Source organism: Clavelina lepadiformis, chromosome 9 (genome assembly GCF_947623445.1).
Source record: "Clavelina lepadiformis chromosome 9, kaClaLepa1.1, whole genome shotgun sequence".
In the NCBI taxonomy this organism is placed as follows: domain Eukaryota; kingdom Metazoa; phylum Chordata; class Ascidiacea; order Aplousobranchia; family Clavelinidae; genus Clavelina; species Clavelina lepadiformis.
In genome coordinates this window covers 14,624,435-14,647,339 of record NC_135248.1, presented here as the reverse complement: position 1 = coordinate 14,647,339, position 22,905 = coordinate 14,624,435, and the positions used below count along the sequence as shown (strand labels likewise).

General features: G+C 36.4%; 3 protein-coding genes across 3 annotated transcripts; all 3 read right to left on the bottom strand.

The window, feature by feature from the left end:
* Positions 1-932: 932 nt before the first annotated feature.
* On the bottom strand, positions 933-7,384 carry LOC143470176 (dehydrodolichyl diphosphate synthase complex subunit nus1-like). Its single transcript, XM_076968123.1, has 5 exons — positions 6,918-7,384; positions 5,531-5,653; positions 5,291-5,449; positions 5,008-5,110; positions 933-1,870 (listed from the first exon to the last, which is right to left on the bottom strand). Exons 1-5 carry the CDS (start codon positions 7,264-7,266, stop codon positions 1,780-1,782), a joined length of 825 nt encoding a protein of 274 aa, XP_076824238.1. The 5' UTR covers positions 7,267-7,384; the 3' UTR covers positions 933-1,779.
* A 692-nt stretch (positions 7,385-8,076) lies between these two features.
* On the bottom strand, positions 8,077-14,443 carry LOC143470971 (low density lipoprotein receptor adapter protein 1-like). Its single transcript, XM_076969269.1, has 11 exons — positions 14,172-14,443; positions 13,122-13,264; positions 12,931-13,043; positions 12,682-12,796; positions 12,038-12,180; positions 11,755-11,802; positions 11,514-11,605; positions 10,940-11,050; positions 9,983-10,083; positions 9,525-9,562; positions 8,077-9,248 (listed from the first exon to the last, which is right to left on the bottom strand). Exons 1-11 carry the CDS (start codon positions 14,215-14,217, stop codon positions 9,224-9,226), a joined length of 975 nt encoding a protein of 324 aa, XP_076825384.1. The 5' UTR covers positions 14,218-14,443; the 3' UTR covers positions 8,077-9,223.
* A 1,262-nt stretch (positions 14,444-15,705) lies between these two features.
* LOC143470906 (tetraspanin-5-like) lies at positions 15,706-21,635 on the bottom strand. Its single transcript, XM_076969199.1, has 8 exons — positions 21,505-21,635; positions 21,218-21,268; positions 20,872-21,015; positions 19,439-19,609; positions 18,778-18,978; positions 17,848-17,961; positions 17,330-17,391; positions 15,706-16,415 (listed from the first exon to the last, which is right to left on the bottom strand). The coding sequence occupies exons 1-8, from the start codon at positions 21,565-21,567 to the stop codon at positions 16,397-16,399; spliced, it is 825 nt and encodes a 274-aa protein (XP_076825314.1). The 5' UTR covers positions 21,568-21,635; the 3' UTR covers positions 15,706-16,396.
* Positions 21,636-22,905: the final 1,270 nt, after the last annotated feature.

The window sequence follows — 22,905 nt, the reverse complement described above, 5'->3', positions numbered from 1 at the left end:
ACTGGAAGTGCTGCCAGGTTTTTACCCGAACATTCCATGTTTTAAAAAAAAACTTTTAAAACCCTACAATTAAGAACTATTCATCACAACCACTATTTGTATTTCTATGTATTCAGGCCACACAAAAATGGCGAAAGTTCTGATAAACTAAAAGCTTTGGCAAAGGAGGCATATTAAAAATATGGCAGCTGGTTCCACGACATATGACCGCGGGAAAATGACCGCGAACAAACTCACCGGGGACAACTGAACGTGACGTAAATTGACCGCGAACAAACTGACTGTGATGTAAATTGACCGCGAACAAACTAACCTGGAACAGACTTACCGGAATGAAAATTGACCGGGAGGTAAATTGACCGTGGGAGTCCTGATGTACAGCTTCAGTCTGACAATTTACTTAACTAAAGTGTCCATTGTTATTGCAATGAGTCCATTGTTACAACATGAGATAGGCTACAACGCATTGTTTCATAATCTCATCAAACAACTCGTCTAGACCGGGAAAATGCATGTAACAATAGGAAATCTATGAATAAAGGTGAAAAACCCGTAGGGTCACCCTACACCCTACAAGGGGCTAAAAAACTCTACGAGTGGCAACCTTGACTGCAATACACATACTAAATTGGATAGTGACTAGATAGTGAATTAGAATTTTGACCTTTTGACGGCCAATTTGTCGCCGGTTAATTTGATCGCCGGCCAATTTATCGACGGTTAATTTCATCGCCGGCCAATTTACGTCACGGTTAATTTGATCGCCGGCCAATTTGTTGCCGGTCAGTTGTCCACTACGGCACTACCAGTTGTCGCCGGTGAGTTTGTTCACGGTCACTTCTCGTGATCCCATGGCAGCTATACTGTAGAGACTATAACTGTACTCTAATACATCTCGTGCTTTCTAAACATTCTAACATTGACGGAACATGTTGAACACAATAAATTTTAATCACAAAATGGCATAAAAAGTATATTTGCACTAAACTACATCAGGGAAACATTATTTGCAAAAAGCTTCATTAGACGAACAGGTTTTGATGGCAGCTTTTGTTCTATTGTAACAGTCTGGCGGTAACGACTTTAATTGTGACACATGTTATGGTCTGTCAGTGAATCCAAAAAATACTTCAGGATGCCATGTTGAATCATCCAAATATACATTACAATTGAAAGTCACTTGATAAATATCATAAATCAAACATAGTTGCTCTTGCATAATAAAAAGCAGTAGTGTAATGTGAAGCTGTCACAGCCATGATAAATTAAAGAATAAAATCAGGCGGTTAGCGTGATTTTCTTCCACGATTTTATGTTGTTTACAGCAAACCAGAATAGATACTTTTCACTGAGACAGAATTCTGAATACGTGAATGACAATCTCACCAAAAAATAAAACTTTTAAAAAAGGTCAAGTAGGTTAGAAGGCAGCGGCAGCAAGCATTATGAAGGGTAACAGTTGCTCAAAAATTACGATATCTTTACAGGATATAATTAAAATACCTAACATTTTTTATCATAGCGAGTCGTATGATGCCACCAAATTTTTAGTCACATTGTAAAGCAAATGTATGGAGCATAGAAATGGGAAAACAAACCCAATCAACCACCTAAAATTTCACAATTTTCAGCAGTATGGAAAAAAACTATTGCCATTAAGCCCAATAAGGGCTTTTCATATGCGACAGCATCAAATAAATATAAAACAATTTAGATCAAGGTACATCAACGCTTTAACCTGCAACACATATTACTTGCTTTGCTGAGTTTAAATACGTGTTAAGAACCGAGCCTCTGTTCACAACGAGCAAACTTTCGCAAACATTGTCGATATTTAAAGTATGTTATCCTGCGAAGAGTTGAAAAATACCTGCAAAAACACAGAAAGGTTTGCTTTGTTATATGTATTATACACTTTGATATACTCACCCGTGGACACAGATTTATTAAATTCAGTCTATACATTAGGATGTTTCATTTTTTCACCATTTTGGAATTTAAAAAAGCTTGGGGTCTCCCTAGGCCGTATTTTGGGCACAATGAAAGAATCTGAATTTTTTTTTTATTTATGACGTCATTTTGAGGTTGCACCCCCTTGTTGAAGTTTCGGTGGGGGTGCATTTGTGTGAATTGGCGATATCTTCGTAACCGATTGAGCTAGAGCTATGATCAAGGTCTCAAAAGATGCAGAACAGCTGGTTTCCCATAACCACTCAATACATTTTAACTGTATTTTTGCTCTAGAAAAAAAGTTATTTGAGAAAAACCGAAATTTTGAAAAAAAACCTAAGTTTTGACATATTTTGTATGCAAATCACAATGTAGTTCCCAACCGAACCTTTATTTTGCTTGGTGGTGATTGTAAACTTTTAGATTGGGCTTCGCCATGAAAAGTAAGCAAAATATTTTTTATGTAAGCTATACAAACATATATCTAAGATAAACTTAAAATTACAGCAGTTTGTGTAAATAACTGCTACATCGGTAGTTCTGGAAAGATCGAGTAAACAATCATGTTAAACTGCGACTTTGATTTCTACTTTAGCGTTACTCTACCGTGTAAGAACAGTTCCATAAGCCAAATAACAAATTGTATTTTTTATTCAAATTTATTTTTGTTCTTTAAACTAACAACAAACAACAGTTCATGTTAACCCAAAAATTTGCTGTCTTCACTAATTGTTATCCATATTGCACAGGTATGCTTGCAAACGAAAATCAGTACGCCTCAAAGTAGATTTGTTTTCACGAATTTTCTCCTGCGGAATATTTTTCAACCATCCAATTTTCCTTTCATTGCACCTATTATTGTTTTCAATGGCTTTCCAAAATTCTGGATCAACATCATCTGAAGCAATGCCATGAGCTTGTTTTCTGTTCAATGTGAAAAATTGTTTTAAACCAGCATTACGATTCATAAGCAAGTTGTTTACATCGATGGATAGCGGCATGGAAGAGGATACTTTAACAGCCTCGATTGGGTAAGGTGGCACCTCAGAATAAACACTTAAAGCCACATTTTGGGGGTCAAGCCATTGTCCCGCATGATCCAAGTAATACTTCATTACCATATCAGCAACATCTGGCTGGATTTCTCTATAAGCAAGAAGAAGGTTGCGTTGGAAAAGAGTAAGAAAAGGACCATCACAAGCTTTTGGATGCAAATGTATCATTACAAAAGAGGGTACATAGACTGAAACAATGTATGAAACAATTTTTTCTAATTTTCTTTTTTGATTTGTGGACATTTGTTGACTTCCAATGTTGAAAAGCAGAAGACGAAGGTAGCCGCTGGCAGTTGTTATCCATCATGAGTGACTTATGCTCTCCTGTTTGTATGTTAAAAGGTTTTTTAGATTTTCCGGAACATTCATCAGCAAATGAGAAGCTAACACTAACAAGCACAATTCATCACTGCGGAAACTGTTGTCTACCATTTTTTCCTTTTTTTATGTGCAGTGCTGCAATCTTTGTAATCGGAATAGTTACAGTGTCACATGGAATTAAATCGTTTAGAATGGGCTTCTGTATTGTTTTTATAATATTCAGTAATGCACCATCTTCAAGTGCTCTGGGACCTTTTTTTCCACCTTCTATGAAACGCATAACATGGGACAGATATATTTCATTGACATGAAATAAACATTCCAAGGTATGAATCCCATGACCAATGGTCAAACTAAAATAATCTGCTAAGCGTTTATTTACTCCTGACACCCTGCCTGTGTTAACAGCTGTAGTGTCCGCCATGACTGAGTACACCTTATTTAGAGTATCACCGCATACCTCATCAATAATTGTGGAGGAAAGTATTTCCCCTGTAACTGATGTTCCTTTGGGAAAGGTTTTGACACCAACAATTCTCTCACATTTTTTATTCTGGTCATCCAACAACTGACCAACAAAAACATACCGGTCAAGTGAGTTAATCACCCTACCATCATATCACAGTTGCATTGCACTACACGACTTTATCTCTAATTGGCATCTTTCTAATGCTTTCATTCGTACTTTCTCTCGTCTGCGAAAAATAGTTGTTGGAGATGCTGCGATTTTTTCACGTGCCAAAGATCTCAGTTGGTCTGAGTGCTGGCGTATGGAAGTCATACGACGGTCAGCTAGCATGCACATCTCCTGATTTACAGAAAACGTATGAATTTTTTTATAGAATTTTCCACCAATTACTTTCTTGATTTCAAAATCTGGGTCTGATTTATGATCTCCTGAATCTGATTCCGAATCTGACATGACGTTGAAATTTTGGATTCCAGACTTTTTTCTTATTTTATCAGCAATAACATACTTTGAAGATAAGCTAGAAGACGAACAATTTTCAGTAGACTGCTCAGGGTAATATTTTCGCTTATGACGGTAACTTTTACTCAAACAGTTGATCTGACATGTTGACTTGTAGGCAAAATATGTCAAAATTTTGGTTTTTCTCAAATAACTTTTTTTCTAGAGCGAAAATGCAATTAAAATGTATTGAGTGGTTATAGGAAACCAGCCATTCTGCATCTTTTGACACCTTGATTATGGCTCTAGCTCAATCGGTTACCAAGATATCGCCAATTAGAAAAATGCACCCCCACTGAAACTTCAACAAGGGGGTGCAACCTCAAAATGACGTCATAAATTTAAAAAAAATTCAGATTCTTTCATTGTGCCCAAAATACGGCCTAGGGAGACCCCAAGCTTTTTTAAATTCCAAAATGGTGAAAAAATGAAACATCCTACTATACATAAAGCATTTCAAACCACTTATTATACATCTGTGGTTCGTCACTATTTATATGGGATTGCACAGAAATTTTTCATGTTTGGGAAGGTTTTTATGATATTTGTACCAAACTTTTGAATATGAAGTGCCGATGAAAAGACGAACACCAATAATTATGATTGTAATCTTTGTTAGTTACTGAATCGTTACATACTGTGAGTACAGCACTCAAATATTTTGCTGAAAAAAATGGTTTCACCCAAGTATCTAACCAACAAATAACTTACAAAATTTCGGTAAGTCGTATGTTCCAGGGTTGAAAACCCCAATGAGAATAATATGGACCAAATGTGATGGCAAAATCAGGATCTTCCAAACTTCCATTTATTTCTATACAACATAGTAGCATAATGATTTAGGACGTATTACATGGACTCCCAATATAAATATATGCATAAAAAATCATATTAACAAGGTAACTTAAAAACCAGTTAAAGGCTGAGCATAGACTTTATGTAAAGCTTGGGTATTCATATTCAACGTGTTCTACGATCAACTTTCCAAATCTACCTTTGAGTTTTTGATCAAATGATTTTGCATCAAATTTATTCTTTAATTCTTTATCTGCAGCAAGGTTCTCACAGAGATTTTGAATGCAGTTCACAAAATTATTGCGACCGTGTTGAAGTGATGTCAAAACCACGTTGCAAGTGACAGCGGAATAATCACCTTAAAAAAATTCAAATTTCAGACATGCAAGTTCAAAATACACAATAACTGCATGAGTTATACTTTCACAGCCTTGCTTACCGGCATCGCTATATTGACCGGCGTGAAACCTGAGGTTTGAAGCCTGCGATGGAGCTTGGTTTGACACCTTGAATTTATCTTCAAATTCTTTTTGCAGCTTGATGCAATTATTTTGCAAAATACCTACATGACATAGACATATAATATAAAATAAATCAATTTATCAAACTCCGTGTTGATATTCAATGTGGAAAAAAATGCATTCATGTCATATACATCTACACCAAAAACAAATCACAGTGGAGAGTGTGACCCACACATAGGAAATAAATTCATCAGCGTACTCTTTCAACTTTTCATGCACACAACATTGCACATGTATAATAAACAAACAAATTTGGCCTCTTTAATGCTAAATTATAGTTAAGAATAACAGCAGCAGGACACGACGTCACACCTGAATGTTTCCGCTGCATGTTCTGTTTAAAACAATATCATACATTCCAGTCAGGTACACAGACATAAAATGCACACTTTGTAAGTTTGTAGTGCAATGAAGTTTCTTTATTTCTAAAGGCGCGTATTTAATCTAAATGTGACAAAGTTGCCTATGTAGGAGTCTATGAAGATTGTTATTCCTCAGAAGATTTGTAATTTTAATGAAATGCATCACCCAACGCTAATTACTTCGAAAAAAGTTTAGTCTGTATCATAGTACGTGACAAAACTGATTCATGAAAAATGAAGAACGTAAGGATTATTATTAACTATAAATAGATTTTATCTTTTCAAAACTTTGGAGATTGGTTTTGCATCTGTGGCAATTAGCATAAATTTTAGATTAGAAACTTGAGCAAAAAGATAAACATTTTTTCTAAAAAAAGGCATTTTCTAACAATATTCTAAAACCTGTGAGTCATGTTTCCAGTTAAAATTCGGGCAAATAAATCTTTTTCCCAGCACAATGCACTTTTTTATTTAACTATTTATTTTTTTGATTTTTATGGTACATGAACTTATGTTGAACACAACTGTGTATTATCGACTCGAATTGATAAGCTTATTTATCGGCGTCTGTTTACTGAGTTCAATAATCCCAATACGATATTCGGTAAATGTTTTCCCAATGGTTTAAAATGATCATTTCTATCAGAAGCAGGTGGCTCCGTGGCCTAGTGGTAACTAACATCGGTTATTACACTAAAAATTCACCGACGTGGTAAGTGTGGCTGGTACATGCACTCACAAGATTTATCAATGTGCACGCCACATTGTTAGGGATTGAGGAGAAAAGTTTTAAACTTAGTTAACTTGTGAAAATTATATATAGTTTGTCATTTCAAGAAAACTGTTACAAATATTCCAAATCTGATAAACACGATATAAGCTATATATATATTTATATATTAATATAAATATTTCACAAACCAAAATCAGCAAAAGATACCTTTTTTATCTGCTATCGTTATACAGGGTATTCCCATAAAGAAAGACCAGTATATAATGTTTGTGATATCTGCAAAGTCGACCTTATCTTCATTGATGAGCAAAGTCAAATGCTTAGGTGTTTTGGCTAGTTTTTTCGCATCTTGCATAACTTTAGCCGCTGAAATGGTTTTCTCGGGAAACGATAAATGTAACGTTGACAAGAAATGAATAAGTGATGCTACATGGTGCATTGCAGAAACTGACACATGGACAATATAAAATAGAAACGCGTTCACTCTCGTTTGTAGATTGCTTCCAAACGTCCAAAGCACACCAAGAGAAAGGTCTTTTTTAGAACTGACGTCCATCCTGCATCAGTTAAAACCTTATACAAGCGCTAAAACAATGGCTGTCCGTCGAACTAACGCATTAATGGTTTCAGGTGAGAAGTATCGCCGGTACGAATTTGCCGCTTGCCATGTTGGAGGTTTTTCGCTCGACACTTCTGGGTACGTTTTCGCAGAATTCACATGGTAGGGCGTCACCTAGCGTTAAGTATAATTCCGTTGAATGTGTGAAACCCGAAAACATTTGCACGTAAGTCGGCGAACTTGGTGTTGAACAGAAAAACTTTCATGAATTAAAATGGTTGTTATTCATGTCGAATCGCACGTGAAAACGTTTCGTAGTAGGCTTGGTAGCTGAGTAGTTAGTGGGCTGAGCTTACAAAAAGGTGTTGCCGTGTTTGATGCCCAGAGATGCTACTGTTGGAATTCCTTTGGGCACTTGGTCCTGGTCAGTGGTCCAGATATTAGATGAAAAGTTCGGAAAACTGGCACAATGATATAAAAATTAAAAATATAAAAAATGAGTTTCCATCGTAACTTGCACCATAGTCGCTTGTTAACCGTTAATTCACCGTTAAGAAAGACTTTGTTACTGTACGATGTGACAAAAACGGTCACTAATGATTGACGACTGGAAAAAAGCAGCCAAGCCTAAAGAACCTAACTCGGACAGAGTATCGTGATGTTTTCCATTGCTGCCAATCGAAGTTTAGTCGCCAAAAAAAGCACTGACAATGCTAATATTCCCGATTTAATTTAAAATTTTTCATGACACTATTTCAAGACCCTTCGAAAACGTTTAACCTTGAGTGGTGCGAAAACTTAGCAAACTTTGTTATGTGGCACAGTTTATTAAATGCCAAAGCAATGGAAATGTGTGATGATAAAATGCGTAATATGTTGAGTGTCAACAAATAGAAATGGGTGAATGCAAAGCAGATAAGAGAGATCAGTAAATATCTTGGTTAGGATGAAGAAAGAAATTTGAAGCTATTTCGATATAACTCGATGATGAAAATATGTTCACAAAATAAGAAAAAAATTGATTTTTTCAGTAAAATCATTCAAAAAAGCTCATACTGCACAGGTAAAAATGTCCTTGATTAAGAACAGAGTAAAGCGGTAGGTACCAGCACCATAGCAGAAGTTTACAGTGAATATAATCGAACAGACTTGTGGTTGGTTCAGCAGCATCACGTGATCATGAGCTAACAAACAAAATTTCAGAAACTTCCAGAAAATTTCAAATTGAAAAACTACAAGGAAGTGTATGAATCATTCAAAATACTGTAATAGCATAGTTGTACTTCAAAACGAATATTCTTAAGAAATTTTACAAAGAAATGAGTAAATACTAGAAAACGCTGGTGAACAACTGACACCCTACCAGCACTACATGCAATATAGTACCAAAATAAAAACAATGTGCATGAGAAAGAATCAGCTTTACAGCTGTATAGGTAATGCAGGCATATGTAGATATTCGACCTCATAAAATAGTGGCGTAAATCATGAATTATATGAAATTCAAGTATTGTGATCATGATTTAGATAACAAGGTGTAACAATTTCTGTTTTGGAGGAATATAAACCTGCCATCCTTGTTCATTGTAAAAATGCGAGTAGAAACGATGTAAAAACCATGATAGGAAACTGTGTAAACGACATCAGCAAAGTCATTATTAAAACATGGAAATATTAGACAGTACATGTGAATGATTTTGAAGTAACAAACAAAAAAATGCAAAAACATGGCATTTAAAATTTTGAATATGAGTTTGGTATATGATTAAGAGGCCTAATGCAATAGGTAAACACCGATTTATGACTTGCAACCACGAGCGACAATCAATACATAGAAATAATACAAATGTGTATAGGATGCTTGTATAGTGAAGTGCAGGCGGCCATTTGTCATAGAGCGTCAATCTTCACTCAAATGAAGTAATTCGACGCATTCGTGGATGCTGCTCCCTCTTTACTTTGTTCGTGAGAGTGCAAGCCTGTGAAGAATTTAACTTGTTCAGATTCTTCCTTTCACCAGGAAAGAACAAAAAACATTAATGGTCTTTAATAGCCTATAATACTGCTATGTTTTTTTGTAATACTTGGCCATGTAATGTTTTGATATTTTTGTTCATTTTATAATCTGATTTGAGGTTTTATTTCATTTCTATTGTGAAATCTATTATTTATTCATTTTTATTTCCGTTTCGATTTTGAATTTTAGATTCATTCAATGACTTTCTATTATTTGCATTCATACATACAGCACTTACTCAGCAAAATCCAAATCTAGATCTTCATTTTCAGCTGCCTGTCGAAAAAAGTATGAGTTGTTGAGAAATATCAATGTGATAGTGAAACAAGCAAGCACAGACACAAAATTAGCTTCAGAAATAGCTGACTTCAATCAAAAATAAGCCGTGAAAGAAGAATAGAAATATCTGTAGGTTGTGGTTTATTCTTGAACATTTTTAATTACTAAGGCAGCACCAATAAGCAAGTTAGCCGATTAAAAATTATTCAAGCCTTAACCACATGGTAGTAAGTTCTTTTTCAATTATTTCCAATAATATCAAGCACCTGGTTAAAAGTATTCATATGGCACACAGAATGCAAACAAGTTTTTTATGAGCATATAACGAGGTATTGCTTATGCGAAGACAAGCATTTGATATTGCTGCGAATAAAATCTGCCAAATAACCAGTGCAACCCTGGTAGTTACCACGGTACCTGTTTGTCTTCAGAGAGATTTTCTTTGTCGATCTCAGTGCTTAGAGAAATATCGATAAGATTAGCCGTGGGTGTCACCCTCGAACGTGACGATGCTTTTCCTATTTATAAAATGATAGAATTGTTTATTAACTACAACTTTTTAGCTCTTAACCATAGATACAACAGCAGCAGATACAACATAATACAGCTGGGAGAGACAGCATGAGATGAAATTTAATGAAGCTCCACCACATTATAAATTATACCTTCGTAGAAATCAATGTATTGACTATGCAAGAACAATGCAATCTGTTGCTTCAATCACTAACGTTTTCACTTCTCATGGGATTTATCAGTAAATAAGATGTTGATGGTAATCAGCGTATCCTACCACTTCTATGATTCTTAATCAGACATGACATGAAGTTTGGTTGATATCAGACGAGCTGTTTTATTATGATTTTTTCCTGGATTCTATTATGACCAATGTTCCCTCTAAGCTGCGCGCGTGCGCAAATGCGCACTGCTGACACGGTCTCCGCGCACAGAAAATCTGTGTTGCGCACAAGAAAATAAGCCAACCTGAATTAAAAATAGAATAAACGCATAATAATGGCCACAGTGCGCACGTCTGTCTGATGTTGCTCACAGTGGTCCAAGGGACCGCTCAGGGAGTTAGTGTGTTTGCTCAGACTCGTGAAAAATTAGAGGGAACATTGATTATGACTATTTTTGTTATGTTTAACATTGCCTGATAGTATTTCTTTAAATGTGAAACCTCCATTACAAGTTAATAATAACTGCCACAGTATAACTCAAAAATGTATGTTGTTTGCCGAAGCTGACATGAAAAATGTCACGCGACAGTCAAAAATAGCAACAAGTGCTTTTTGTTGATACACTAACAGCAGAAGGTCAAAGTGAGCCAGAGTATAGGTGAATGGTAGCAGACAAAAGCCAATAATGACGGGTTACCTTTTGTGCTCGGTGGTGGAACTATTGAAACAGGCGGACAATTTGAGCTCTTTTCCTTTGCAACTTGCGCAGGTTTCATTGCAAATCTTGCGGGCAAAGTTATCTCGCTCTCTAAAACCACAAAGAGTTTGGAGAATTCTTAAGTGGATGGCACCAACAGAAATACGCAACTTCAATTTAAGGATAAAATAACAAATGTCCACCATGGGAATTTCATTTGACAACAAAACACAAGATGTGTCACGATGTTAAAGTAAATCGAATTAAATGATGGTAAAAACGCTATAGACTTAAAGAATTAATTAGAACCACAGTTGATTAATCTAATAATTTGGATTGCTAATATATCAAACATATTTAAAAATGCAAATTACAGTGTTACAATGTTTTGATCATCACAAGAGCCTTCATTTTTACTGAAGGCCAACCAGTATATTTTTAAACTACAGAAACCACGCTGATATTTTTCATAATGGCAGGATGTTTGTTACGGTGAGGACGACCAGGACAATGGATAGGTAAGTAGACATAGAGCAGTCAAGCATAACCTAAAGCACAACACACAATCTATTACCTTCTAGTGAAGGAGTGTCCTTTGCGATGTTGTCTGTCATTGTTGTATCTTTTGCAACTACCTGGGCTGAGACTTCAAAGGAATCTGATAATCTGGAAATATCGATTCAAAGCATGATTTGGCTGTCGTACTAATTCAGCTTCGGAGGTTTGATCAAAATAATTAATATTTCATGAATATTTTATTACAAATGTAAATACATCAATTTTTAATTAACAAATTATTCCAGATAAATTCTCACCTTTTGTATCTGGAATCTGCGATACTGTGATAGATGTTGTGCATCGGCCTGAAACGATAATTAAACTCCAGCATTTTGATACGATTAAATTTTTACAAAATAAAAAGCTGTCTGCAATGTAAGAAAGAAATTTCGACATTAAACGTCTCAACACAAACATGCTGGACCCCTCAACTAGTTCTTTTTCCTTTCAACCATAAAAAACTGAAACCTGCTTGAAGAGCCACTAAACCTTTCCTTAAAACATGATAAAATGAGAATGGTGTTGGTTTTACCAACTCACTTTTTTTCACCAGACACACTTGGAGAAGAATCGCCGGATCTGTGATTGGTTGAAACAAGAAGGTCGGAGACATCTTCGTCGTTTTTACAAACGTCGTAAGCGATACGAAACGCCTGAGCGACTGTTAATGTCAACGACTGTGCCTGTTCAAAAAATAGCGAATGAACTTATTTTATAACCTAGTTATTTGAATGACAAGTATGGTTATTGACAAGGTTTATATGCGTAATAAAATGGCCTCCACCTCAATCATTATCCCTACTTATAGCGAAAATCATAATGACACGCCTTCTATTCTTAAAATATCCCTATGTATGGTTAACAAAGGCACAACGTCAACACGCTTAAAAGCCCATGCTAGGGGAATCATCACACTGGTGAACAGGAAGCACCATATTCAGTCATAGAAATACAATCGTGCAAACTAATATACGTCATAACTGTTTCAATTGCATTAGAAAAGAAATAAGCATAGATATAGACACAACTATAGCCATTTTATTGTCAAGTAAAACATTACAGATATATATACATTATATCCTTCAGTATTCCATACTTAAGTCCTTGATGTGCATTACAGAATATGGCAGTATTCACCAATCATCTCCAGACTGTATTAAATTTTTACAACATACAAATCAAACCTCTTTTCTGTTTCCTAACATGTAACCATGACATTCAAATGCTTCAGTTGAGGGATTTTGAGCAACGTACCCAAACACTTTGCCATGTATCTTGTCAGCAGTGCAGAAGGATATTCTGAAAGTGTGGTAACAGTTTTTAAAAAATTTTGGCAGACAGTGTGGTGTAAGCAGAAAAGATTTATATGAACTTATATCATAAAAATAGAAATGTCACGGTTAAACAAAAACAAAAGCAACCATGTGACAAACCGTGTGATGTCAATGTCATACAACACTTCATCATTTGTTGCGTTTTTGACGTGAATTCCTTTTGGAGAAATGGTAAGCAAAACAATTTCAGAATTCTTGCCACACGCCTTGTTCTATAAGAACACAAGAACAACATCTTCACACAAAAACCAGTTACCAAATATAGTTGCCAATTTACTAAAAAAACAAACCGTGTCAACGATTCTTTTGATGGCAGCAGACGCTATCTCTTCTCCTTTGGGCGAGTCAACCAAGGTCATGCCGATGTATTTTGCAGTGAATTTTAGTCCTTCTGCAACGGCAGGTTTTATTTCCATCCAATTTTCATTTAGTTCTAAAATGAATGATCAAAATGGTTTTCACTAGGTTCACTTGAATTGACCGTGCTTATATAGATCACAATCACTATGTGCAGTTTGCTTTCAACACACACATATATATGATATATATGTATATATACACTTATACAGTATTTGCATCATACTCTTAAATACACTAGTATGTAGTTCAAAGTAAAAAGTTAAGTTAACTATATATGTAAAAAATGAAGAAATGTCTGGCTTATTTTTGAAAAGACTCAGGTTCATGTTGTAGTCCGATAAGGTGACAGAATTCATAAAAGTTTTACCATTTCATAAGTTTCAATTCAACACTAAACCCAGAAAAATTTCAAAGCGCACATTTTTTTGCCAATGATTTAGAAATCTGTCCATAATGTGGAACACATGGATCTAAGCAGATGCATACCGTGCATTTGGAAGCATATGAGGATTTATGACCTACATGCAAACAACTGAGTTTCCAGTACAAGCTGTCCAGAGTACAGACTGCACAGTTTGGCAAAGGCACACCCAATACTGTTTATTCGTTAGCTTCAGTGGGCACTTTGAGATTTAATTTAGCACTTAATGACTTGAACAGAACTTTTTTGCACTCCACTTTCAACCTCTGCGTATATTTCCGTAAAATCCTAAGTGTGCACTTCTCGTGCGTTCCAGCATTTCTGCGTCCTCAAACTTGTCAGTTTTGCTTGTTTTGCACACCCAAGATCTTGCGGAAAACGACTATCCTATGCAAACCGGCACGCAGTCATGCCAAGATTTTAGCTTTTGCCTGCACGCATGATTCTTCTTCAAAAGTTGCTATATATATATTTTCCAACCATCACACATCACAACACTACTTTGATTTCCATTTTTGATTTCTTACTAACAGTACAACACACAACACTACTTGCTTACTTTTGTGTTTTTTCTTTGTTGAGACAAGTTTTAATGTAGAAGGCATGTTAATGATTTCTCAGTCAAAATTTTGTCAAGCTTGTTTGCCAAAATTTCAAGAGCACTATAATATATATATCGCTTTCACTTATCGCTTTCTGCATTGAAATAACAAATGAATTATTCCATGCCTTGAAACAAAGCAAAATAAAGTTCAATACTTCCCGGCCACTGAAAAAATCCACTAGAATAACAATAAACATGCGAGTTGCTGCACAAAGCTACAATTTCAACAAACTGTTTGATGTGAACATCCTCAAGTGACTGAAAAGTACAGTAGTTTTCGACGAGAAATCGTATTTGCAAAGATAGAAAGAAGCAAGTTTTGGCATAACGGTAGCTATAGGCTTTGTGCTTATTACCGATAACATAATACACTTTCTTGCACATAGATATTAACCGTCTTGCATCCCCGAAATCTCATTGAAAAAGGCCACGGTTTCCGGCCTAGGCTAGAAATTGTGATTCATTGTTAATTCATTATAAATTGGCGTGAAGATAAAAAAGTTCAGTACGCACTTTACTGAACCTCGTGATGCTGTTGCTACACTTTCTACTATGGCCACACTCTGAACTCTTTAGTCTTTACCGCAAAATAGAAGATATGTTTACAAAAATAAAAAGACATTTTTTCACGTCTTAATCGGCATTCACTAACTTTTATTGAAGACCTAACTATTTATACACAACGGATCATATCCGCATAATTTCTAGCCTACTAAAATGTTGTCTGTTTACATAATTGTTAATGTAGCGCATAATACTGAAAGCAAAAGTCTTTTTAGTCCTAGCTGAAATTTGTTTACGAATGGCGGAGACGAGCACAAAACGATACTCCCCTTTGCTCTGTCAATTTTATTATTTTCAATATTCTTTGTACAGTAAATCAAATCTTCATCGTGCTCATAGATATCTTGTACTTTTGTAGACACAAATTCCCTGAGTTTATTTTCTACATTTCGTGCTATCAGTGGCTAAAATGCTAAATGGATTAAAAGAGCTTATCTGTTTTCTATTTTTCATCAAACACCTTGCCTTCAGATTGTCCGAGAATATTTTGAAATGCTTAAAATCTTTCCTAACATTTAACTTTGAATCATTTTATACCTGTACCTTAATAAAAATTTGTCTTTATGTAGAAATAACGTGTTAGGTTCAAGGGTGTCTGCAAAATATTTTTAACTCTTTTGCTACTTGCCTACTTCCTGTCTGACTTAATAAGTTTTGTTTTAAATATCATTGCCCCGAATATAAATTTTTGATTCTCGGAAAATCAAAAAGTTAGCACGTGCGTACTACGCTGTCGGCTTTTGAGGTTGCGAAATTATGTGGTTCGAGTCCATTGCCAGATTTTTGATGGAAATGACACCAATATAGCGTCTGTGCTCTCAGTCAGAAACTTTTGTGTTGTAATAGACTACCTTCGAGTGGTCATAGTTCTACTGCTTATGCTTTATTTTGGCCTATCTGGAAAATGTGAAGTGGACGCCCTTGCTGCAGTCTGACGGTAGTTGAATTCCATTTGTACATTGGTTGGTGCACAGGATGAAATAGATGACATGATTTACAATAAGCAACACTTCAATGCGCGTCAACTATTACATATTGTCTAATACGTTTGAAAATACCATCAACAAAGTGTTCACGCAGTGTAAAAGTAATACCAATGACTATACAACGCAATATATTTGTGTACTGTACAAAAAACAGAGTTATTTGGTGGCCAAGCGACCCGGTGTGATAAGTACGGCCGGTATTCCTACAAACACGCAGTACGACGAGTACAAAATGTTTTTTTACAATATAAGCAAAACAACTTGAAATGGTGAAAAGAAGGTACAGAAAAATTAACAAAAAGATAACTCAATACGCGATGCGTAAAAATGTTCATGCCAACAGTAAGACCACCGTCTAAATAGTTTAAACTGTGACTATATGTTGTAGTTACAGTGCGCATGCGTTCAACTCGAGAACCGGAGAAAACTGTAAACACAAAATTTTAACTTTAATAAACAAACGTTTGGATCTTATAACGAAAAACAAGCCGAAATTCTAGGAAATTACATTAATATTAGAAAATACACCACAAACTTTGGTCGATTTGAAATTGATCGTCACAAACGTAAGTGAAAAATAATTTTCGAAACACAAAACTCTTTTTGGCTTGTGAAGACTGGTAGATAAAATCAGTAACCACGTGACAGCCTGTTAAAAAGAATCATCATCAGGTATTTGTTCATCAAACTTGATCAAAAACTAGAATCTAAACAGGAAAAGCAGCAAGCAAGCAAGCAAAGGGGTCTCATGATTCAAGTTTAAACAGAAACGGCAAGTGATGTCAGAAACACTAAAAGCATAGAAATTTGCAACGAGCCTACGATAAGAAGAAAGCAGAAGCAAGGAAAGGCAGCCAAGTCTTAATACGCAAGTTTCAACCCAACGCACAGGATTAGTATTGGTATCAATGTTAAAATCTAAGCGCATGTCAGCTAATATTAGTAGAAATGCTATAGAACAAAGCACTAGAACGTATTCACAGATTATGCAAAGCCAGTGTCACTGCGAATTGTTAACTAACAGGCAAAAAAACGGAACAATAGGTCTTTAACATGGCAAGCTTCCTCTATATTTAAGCCTATTCGGTTAAACCGCTAAGGTACATCGGGTTAGGCTTATGTCCGCTAATCTGGTGTTGATCTTTAAGCAGAACTACAATTCAATCTTCGACAAATTGTTGAACGTTGCGGGATTTCCGGAGCCCTGTGACAATCACTTTCCATAGAAATTGAAAGGTTTAGGAATAACACATTTTCAGAAGAAGTTTGTGTCATAATGACGTTGAAACCATACATGTGTATCTTAAAAGACGATACAACTACAAGCAGGTTTGTTCCGGTTTGAAGATGTGGTTGTGTAAAAAGAGGTACATTACACCTTACAGCAAACCTCGTTGAGACAGCTTGGTAAAGAACCAAAGAAACGAACAGAGCAAAAATCGTGCAACAGACGAAAGGTTACTACAATTTGCGGAAAGTATTAATGGTTAGAAAAACACAACATATTAAGCTAAAGACGCATCCGCCGCTACGATCATTTACAAGGTGAAGAACAAACGTTACCAGCCCATCTTCACTGCCTGGATGTCGCTGATGAGGTTCTGGGCGAAGCAGATGGGAATGATCTGGAAAAGTGATGATAAAACTTGAAATTTTTGCAGTTTTGTTCGGAAAAACCACAAAGGATGCATGGAATGGTCGATTAACGAGTGCCCGGGCATGGAAAATCACCATATTCCGATTAATCGGCTGCCTACAATCTAAATTTTAATTTCACGGTGAAAAAGTTCTGCTTCTTTTAGTTCAAATAACACGAGGTTTTGTTGAAAACATTCGCATGGCCCCAGATGAACTCGCAAAACAACAACGGGTGCATTTTATCCAAAAAATATCATAATGATGTCATAATGATAGGATCCTTTCGTGAATGACCAACAATTATTATTTATTGGCAAAATGGTTGTTAAAGCCGATTGTATGTTGTCTATCAATCAAACAGTGCAACCCTAATTTTTATAATTAATTAGTTCTTAACGTAGCCTACAGTGATACGGTACCGACTTAAAATATGGTTCTATTACCTGCATAAGTGCCACGCCTATAAAGACACCGGCCACCGTGTATAAGTTTGTTCTGAGAAACTCCTCAAAGCTGGATATACATCCTGTCGTGTAGATACCGTCCTGGTTGAAGATCTGAAAGATAAAGGCGAGTATATGGGCCCGGGTTAGGAAAGTGTTGAGAAGACAAGACGTAGTTGCACTAGACACCTGCTGTTAGGTCAGCGTCAAATGGACCCTAACATAGCGTTATTAAATTGAAAGCCACTATTTCCAAGCGGCAGTTAATTCTATCTCTTTCAGTTCATCGCCAAATTTAAAAGTTTAATGCGTCGTAAATGCAAAAGATCAAAAGTTGACATGGATCGTATCCAATGTTCCCTCTAATTTTTCACGAGTCTGAGCAAACACACTAACTCTCTGAGCGGTCCCTTGGACCACTGTGAGCAACATCAGACGTGCCACGTGCGCACTGTGGCCATTATTATGCGTTTATTCTATTTTTAATTCAGGTTGGCTTATTTTCTTGTGCGCAACACAGATTTTCTGTGCGCGGAGATCGTGTCAGCAGTGCGCATTTGCGCACGCGCGCAGCTTAGAGGGAACATTGATCGTATCTTGCCTTTAAACCGATTTCGATTTATTATTAAGCTGTGCACGGCCAGTCACATGGCATCAAAGTAAATCGCATTATATGTTAACAACAATGCATAATGCGTAACAGAGGCATACCTTACACGTGCATGTTGCGTCACGGACAGCACCAGTGACGTGCGCTAACGCACAAGTTCGCAAACAGTTTGTTCACGTGTCTAGCGAAAACGGTGGGAATATATGGGAAACGTACAACGAAAAAGTAGCCTATAGGGCAAAAATGTGTTTGAAACGGGATGAACGCGGTTCCTTTAGTCGAAAAAGGTGAAACTTACTTTCAACTTTGCGCAAACCCACCTCGTCATCAAGTCGAACGCTGTAACCACACTGAGTGTTGATGACGTCGGCTTGGGTGGACGGAAGACAACAAGAGAAGGGAACCCCGCAGGCTTCGACAGGGGTGTAGTTGAGCCCGTTCACCATCACGACCGAATTGCACTTGAAATAGACGTTGTTGTCCCAGTCCGATGGTCCAATGTCGCCGCCACAGCATTGCAGCTGCCGATAACAACAGTTTATTGCTGGCGCGTTAATCCAGTACGTTTAACAAGTTCTTTACTTTTGGAGAAGACAGCAAATATTCGTTGAATGGGAGGCGTTTGTTTGTCTTGCAATTGGCATATATTTGTGGGCTTGTGTCTTAACGGCAAATCACAACTACTTGGTTATTCCGGACAGGACGCATTTGATGGAAATTAGCCAAGTACAGTAACTTTTCAGGACTATATGATGTCAGATAGTTAGAATTATTATCACGTGTGACTGCCATATGGCAATAGCAGCACCGTCCTATTAACATTTGTGCCCGTCGCCGTTGCACTTTCTTAACCTTCCCAGATTATCCAGCACTATAATTACCACATGGGATCCCCGAAAATGGGTCGATCCTGCAGATAGGAGTCGGGTTACAACACGCATACAGCGAAACAACCCCTAAATGAGCGAAAGACAAGCTCACGTTTTCCTGGAAAAAATCAATGATGTTCTGGAGATCGACGTCATCTCTGTATCCCTTGATAGTTTTGTTGACGAATCCGGCGAACTGCAAGTGGAACCAATCCTTGTAAACGAAACCGAGAATACCGGCTATCAGCTCAGCGAAGAAAATTACGCCGAGACACACGGAAAACTATAAAAGCAAATGGAAGGGTGAAAAATTTGAGCGGAAATGGCAACATGACATGCATATATGTTCACGCACTATCTTTATAGTTTAGCTTATTTGTATTAGGTAGAGCTAGTATCTGACTAACATTAGCGTGTTGCAATTGACGTCAATGTTTGATGAATGAACCAGGTTGCAATTGTCCTTTAAATGGAATGTTTTACTGTCTAGCTATTTGAAATGTCAGATAGGGAAACTTGCAACAGTTTGAAAATATTTACGTGCAGTCAGGCAATTTAAACAACATCTTCTCTTTCCCTAAATATCCGCCTCTTTATTATAATAAGACGACACAGCAAAAGAAGCTGCGCTGCCCAGACAATTTATCTCACTGGACCGTTGTGATAAGACTAGCCCAATATGAGACATTATATGCTTCTTGTAGTAGTCTAATTATAACTTTTTAACCAATTGTGACATCAGGCGTCTCATGTTATTATGTGCGTCATACAAAGACCTAGTCTACCTAGATCTACTGCTTGGGCGTCAGCTGGTATCAATAATTTTAAATGAAAATAGGACTGTTAATATTCAACAACTTATTCGTTTAGAAGGGTAGATGGCTTGGCTTGAGTAGATAACCCAAACGCTTAACGACATAATTAGATTGGGTCTAGCGCAGAAGTGCACAACCATGTGATGTATTTGCATACTAGTCCCCTGCTACCCCAAGCGTGACGACATTTGGTTGCACATTTCTGACTTAGACCCGAATACATATAATGAAAATAGCAAAACTACAACTCAGTTATAAGCAATGTTCTCAAAAACAACGAAACCAACGTCAAAGAAATTAATCACATTAGTGTCTAACAGTCTACCAAACAAAACAATTATATGAGATTACCACAGATTTATTGTTACATTTAACCAAAACCTTGCTGCGTATGCATCATACATGACTTTCACAAAACAAATATTAGGCCTTAAGTATATGTAGTAAAGTTTCCTAGTTTGAACTTAACTGGGTTCTTACAAAGACAACAACATCCTACACCTAATACTTTGATGTACAAAAAGTTAAAGCACTGATTATACCAAACTTTTTTTTGCCAAAAAAACTTTCTCTGCCAGCTATGAAGATTATTAGATTGATGGAAGCAAAGAAAAGTTGTCTTACTCATCTCACCAGGCCATACTATTAATGAAAGTGTACAGGAGTTCGCGAAAACTGCACAGAATGAAACTCGCTGTGTTAAGCCACAACAAGACTTTTCGGTACTCACAAATTTCAAAAAGCAGATGTTCTCCCTGAGTGCTCCAATGCAGCCTCCGAAGCTAAGAATAAACATCACAACAGCAACAATAATGATGATTAAGACCGGATCGATCGGGAATTCGCTGATCGTTTGAATGTTGTCAAAGAATCCCTTAAGAACATATACCAGTATTTAATAGATCAATAATCTTTTAAAAGCAAAAATGGTAGGAAGAACAAGTAGTTTGATGTAAAAATACTGGACACATCTTGCATCTACTCTTGCTCTAGTACTTTTGCTTCGAGTAACCCTTCAGATTTTAAAAGCCATACATACTACATTTGTGAATTTGCTTTTGTGGGACATAACCAACCTTCTCACTCCATGCCCAAATGCCAGCTCCAAGCAAGCCCAGTCCAATTAACTGAAATAAAAAGGCTTGTGAGTGGTGAATAAGAACATAACAACAACAAATGTATACCGCATATATACACTTCTTTCCAATCAATTTAAATAACTTTTGATAATATCTAATTTATAAAAACGTTTGAAAAAATATGGTCTATAGCAGCAGTAGAACTAGTATACTTGACAATTGTGGAAAACTACATTCATATCTTTAAAAATATCTACTGTATATATGATGAATTTATGACTCACCCAAAACAAGACATTAAAAACAAATAAAAAATATTTTGTACAACAACCCACTTCATGAGGCATAGTTTCAAATTAAGTTCTAAAATATTCCTAATTCTGCAAAAAAATCCAGGTGCTTTATTTTCATCAGCTCAAAAGTGAAGATGGTAGGGAGATGGCCAGCAGACAGATTTTGATAATTAAATTTCTTTTATTATACATCCTAACACCAACACAAAATATCTGCTGTTTTGTCATAACATTTGCTAGGCCTATTGCTATGACAGTTTTTCCCAATCTCTGGAATATGGTTGCAATACGTCAGTCATACGATTTTAGTGTTGAAATCTGCATCAGGAGAAAGGTCAAAAAGTGCTTAAATGCCTGGGATTTTTGCAAAATTGGGCTTATTTTCGTTAAGTGGAAAAAAGGTCTAATATTAATAAAGCAGGAAGTTGTTGGACTAAACAAATGGGGCAATTCTGTGCTTTTTTCCCAGTGACAGTAATGCTGTCTTGCGGAAAAAATGAGCGTTTGGATTGGTAAGATGTAAGAACATATTGTAAAATGCCGAATAGTGACTGTTTGGTGTCGCGAAAGTTGGTCATTAAAACCGCCAGGAATTTGGCTTTTTGGCGCACCTAAGAGCACTTCCATTGCATCTAAGCATTTTTGCACACCAAATTTGTCATTGTTGGTTGTTTGGTGCACCCAAGATCTTGCTGAAAACGGCCATACTCTGCAGACCAAGCAAGCTCAATGAGCATTGCACTCCACACTTTGTAGTTCATATAGTGTGGCTTAAGCCAAGCTAGCCTAGGCTATAGCTTGCTGATGCACTAGTTTTAAAAAATGAATGCCTGACAAACATGAAAACTTTACATTTACTCCATATCTAAGTTTAATTTACATCAACATAGGCAATTTCGTTAACATGTTAAGTTTAAGTGAGTGGTCGCCGGCCATCTGCGCAACTCTTCATTTTTAGATACCTGCCTATTTTTTGGAACTCGCAGATTTCCACTCAGCCAGTGTAGTGGCTGACTCTGCAGTATATTTGGGCTTCATTAAATTGTTATGATTACTGTATTATGGAACATGGATACAACAGAAACTGGGCTACCGCGACGTTTCGTAGCCTACACACACCCAGACAGTCAGATAAGCTACTCAAGTCTGCAACCACCGTCATCAGTCTGGCAGAATCCATAAAGATCATAAAACCCAAAATAACCAAAGAGCGACGCGACGCCTCATTCAACCAAAAAGCAAGGTAACATGCGTAATTAAAATATTCAAACCAAATGGTCAAATAAAATACGGCAAAGTAATGTAAATTGTAAGATATAAAATGCTAAACAAAACAAAAAACCTAAATGAAAAAAAACTTTAATAAGTGTATAATTAACAGGTGCTAGATCG

Coding starts and splice junctions, on each gene's coding strand:
- LOC143470176 (XM_076968123.1), bottom strand. CDS start 7,266: ATGGACGTCAGTTCTAAAAAAGACCTTTCTCTTGGTGTGCTTTGGACG. Junction 5,654..6,917: donor AACGATAGCAGATAAAAAAG/GTATCTTTTGCT, acceptor TATGTCATGTAG/GTATTTTGCAAAATAATTGC. Junction 5,111..5,290: donor ATTTGATCAAAAACTCAAAG/GTAGATTTGGAA, acceptor TATGTTGTATAG/AAATAAATGGAAGTTTGGAA.
- LOC143470906 (XM_076969199.1), bottom strand. CDS start 21,567: ATGCCTCATGAAGTGGGTTGTTGTACAAAATATTTTTTATTTGTTTTT. Junction 21,269..21,504: donor TTTTTAATGTCTTGTTTTGG/GTGAGTCATAAA, acceptor TTTTTATTTCAG/TTAATTGGACTGGGCTTGCT. Junction 18,979..19,438: donor TTGATTTTTTCCAGGAAAAC/GTGAGCTTGTCT, acceptor TGTTATCGGCAG/CTGCAATGCTGTGGCGGCGA.
- LOC143470971 (XM_076969269.1), bottom strand. CDS start 14,217: ATGCCTTCTACATTAAAACTTGTCTCAACAAAGAAAAAACACAAAA. Junction 11,606..11,754: donor GCAGATTCCAGATACAAAAG/GTGAGAATTTAT, acceptor CGATATTTCCAG/ATTATCAGATTCCTTTGAAG. Junction 11,051..11,513: donor GGACACTCCTTCACTAGAAG/GTAATAGATTGT, acceptor TTGTGGTTTTAG/AGAGCGAGATAACTTTGCCC.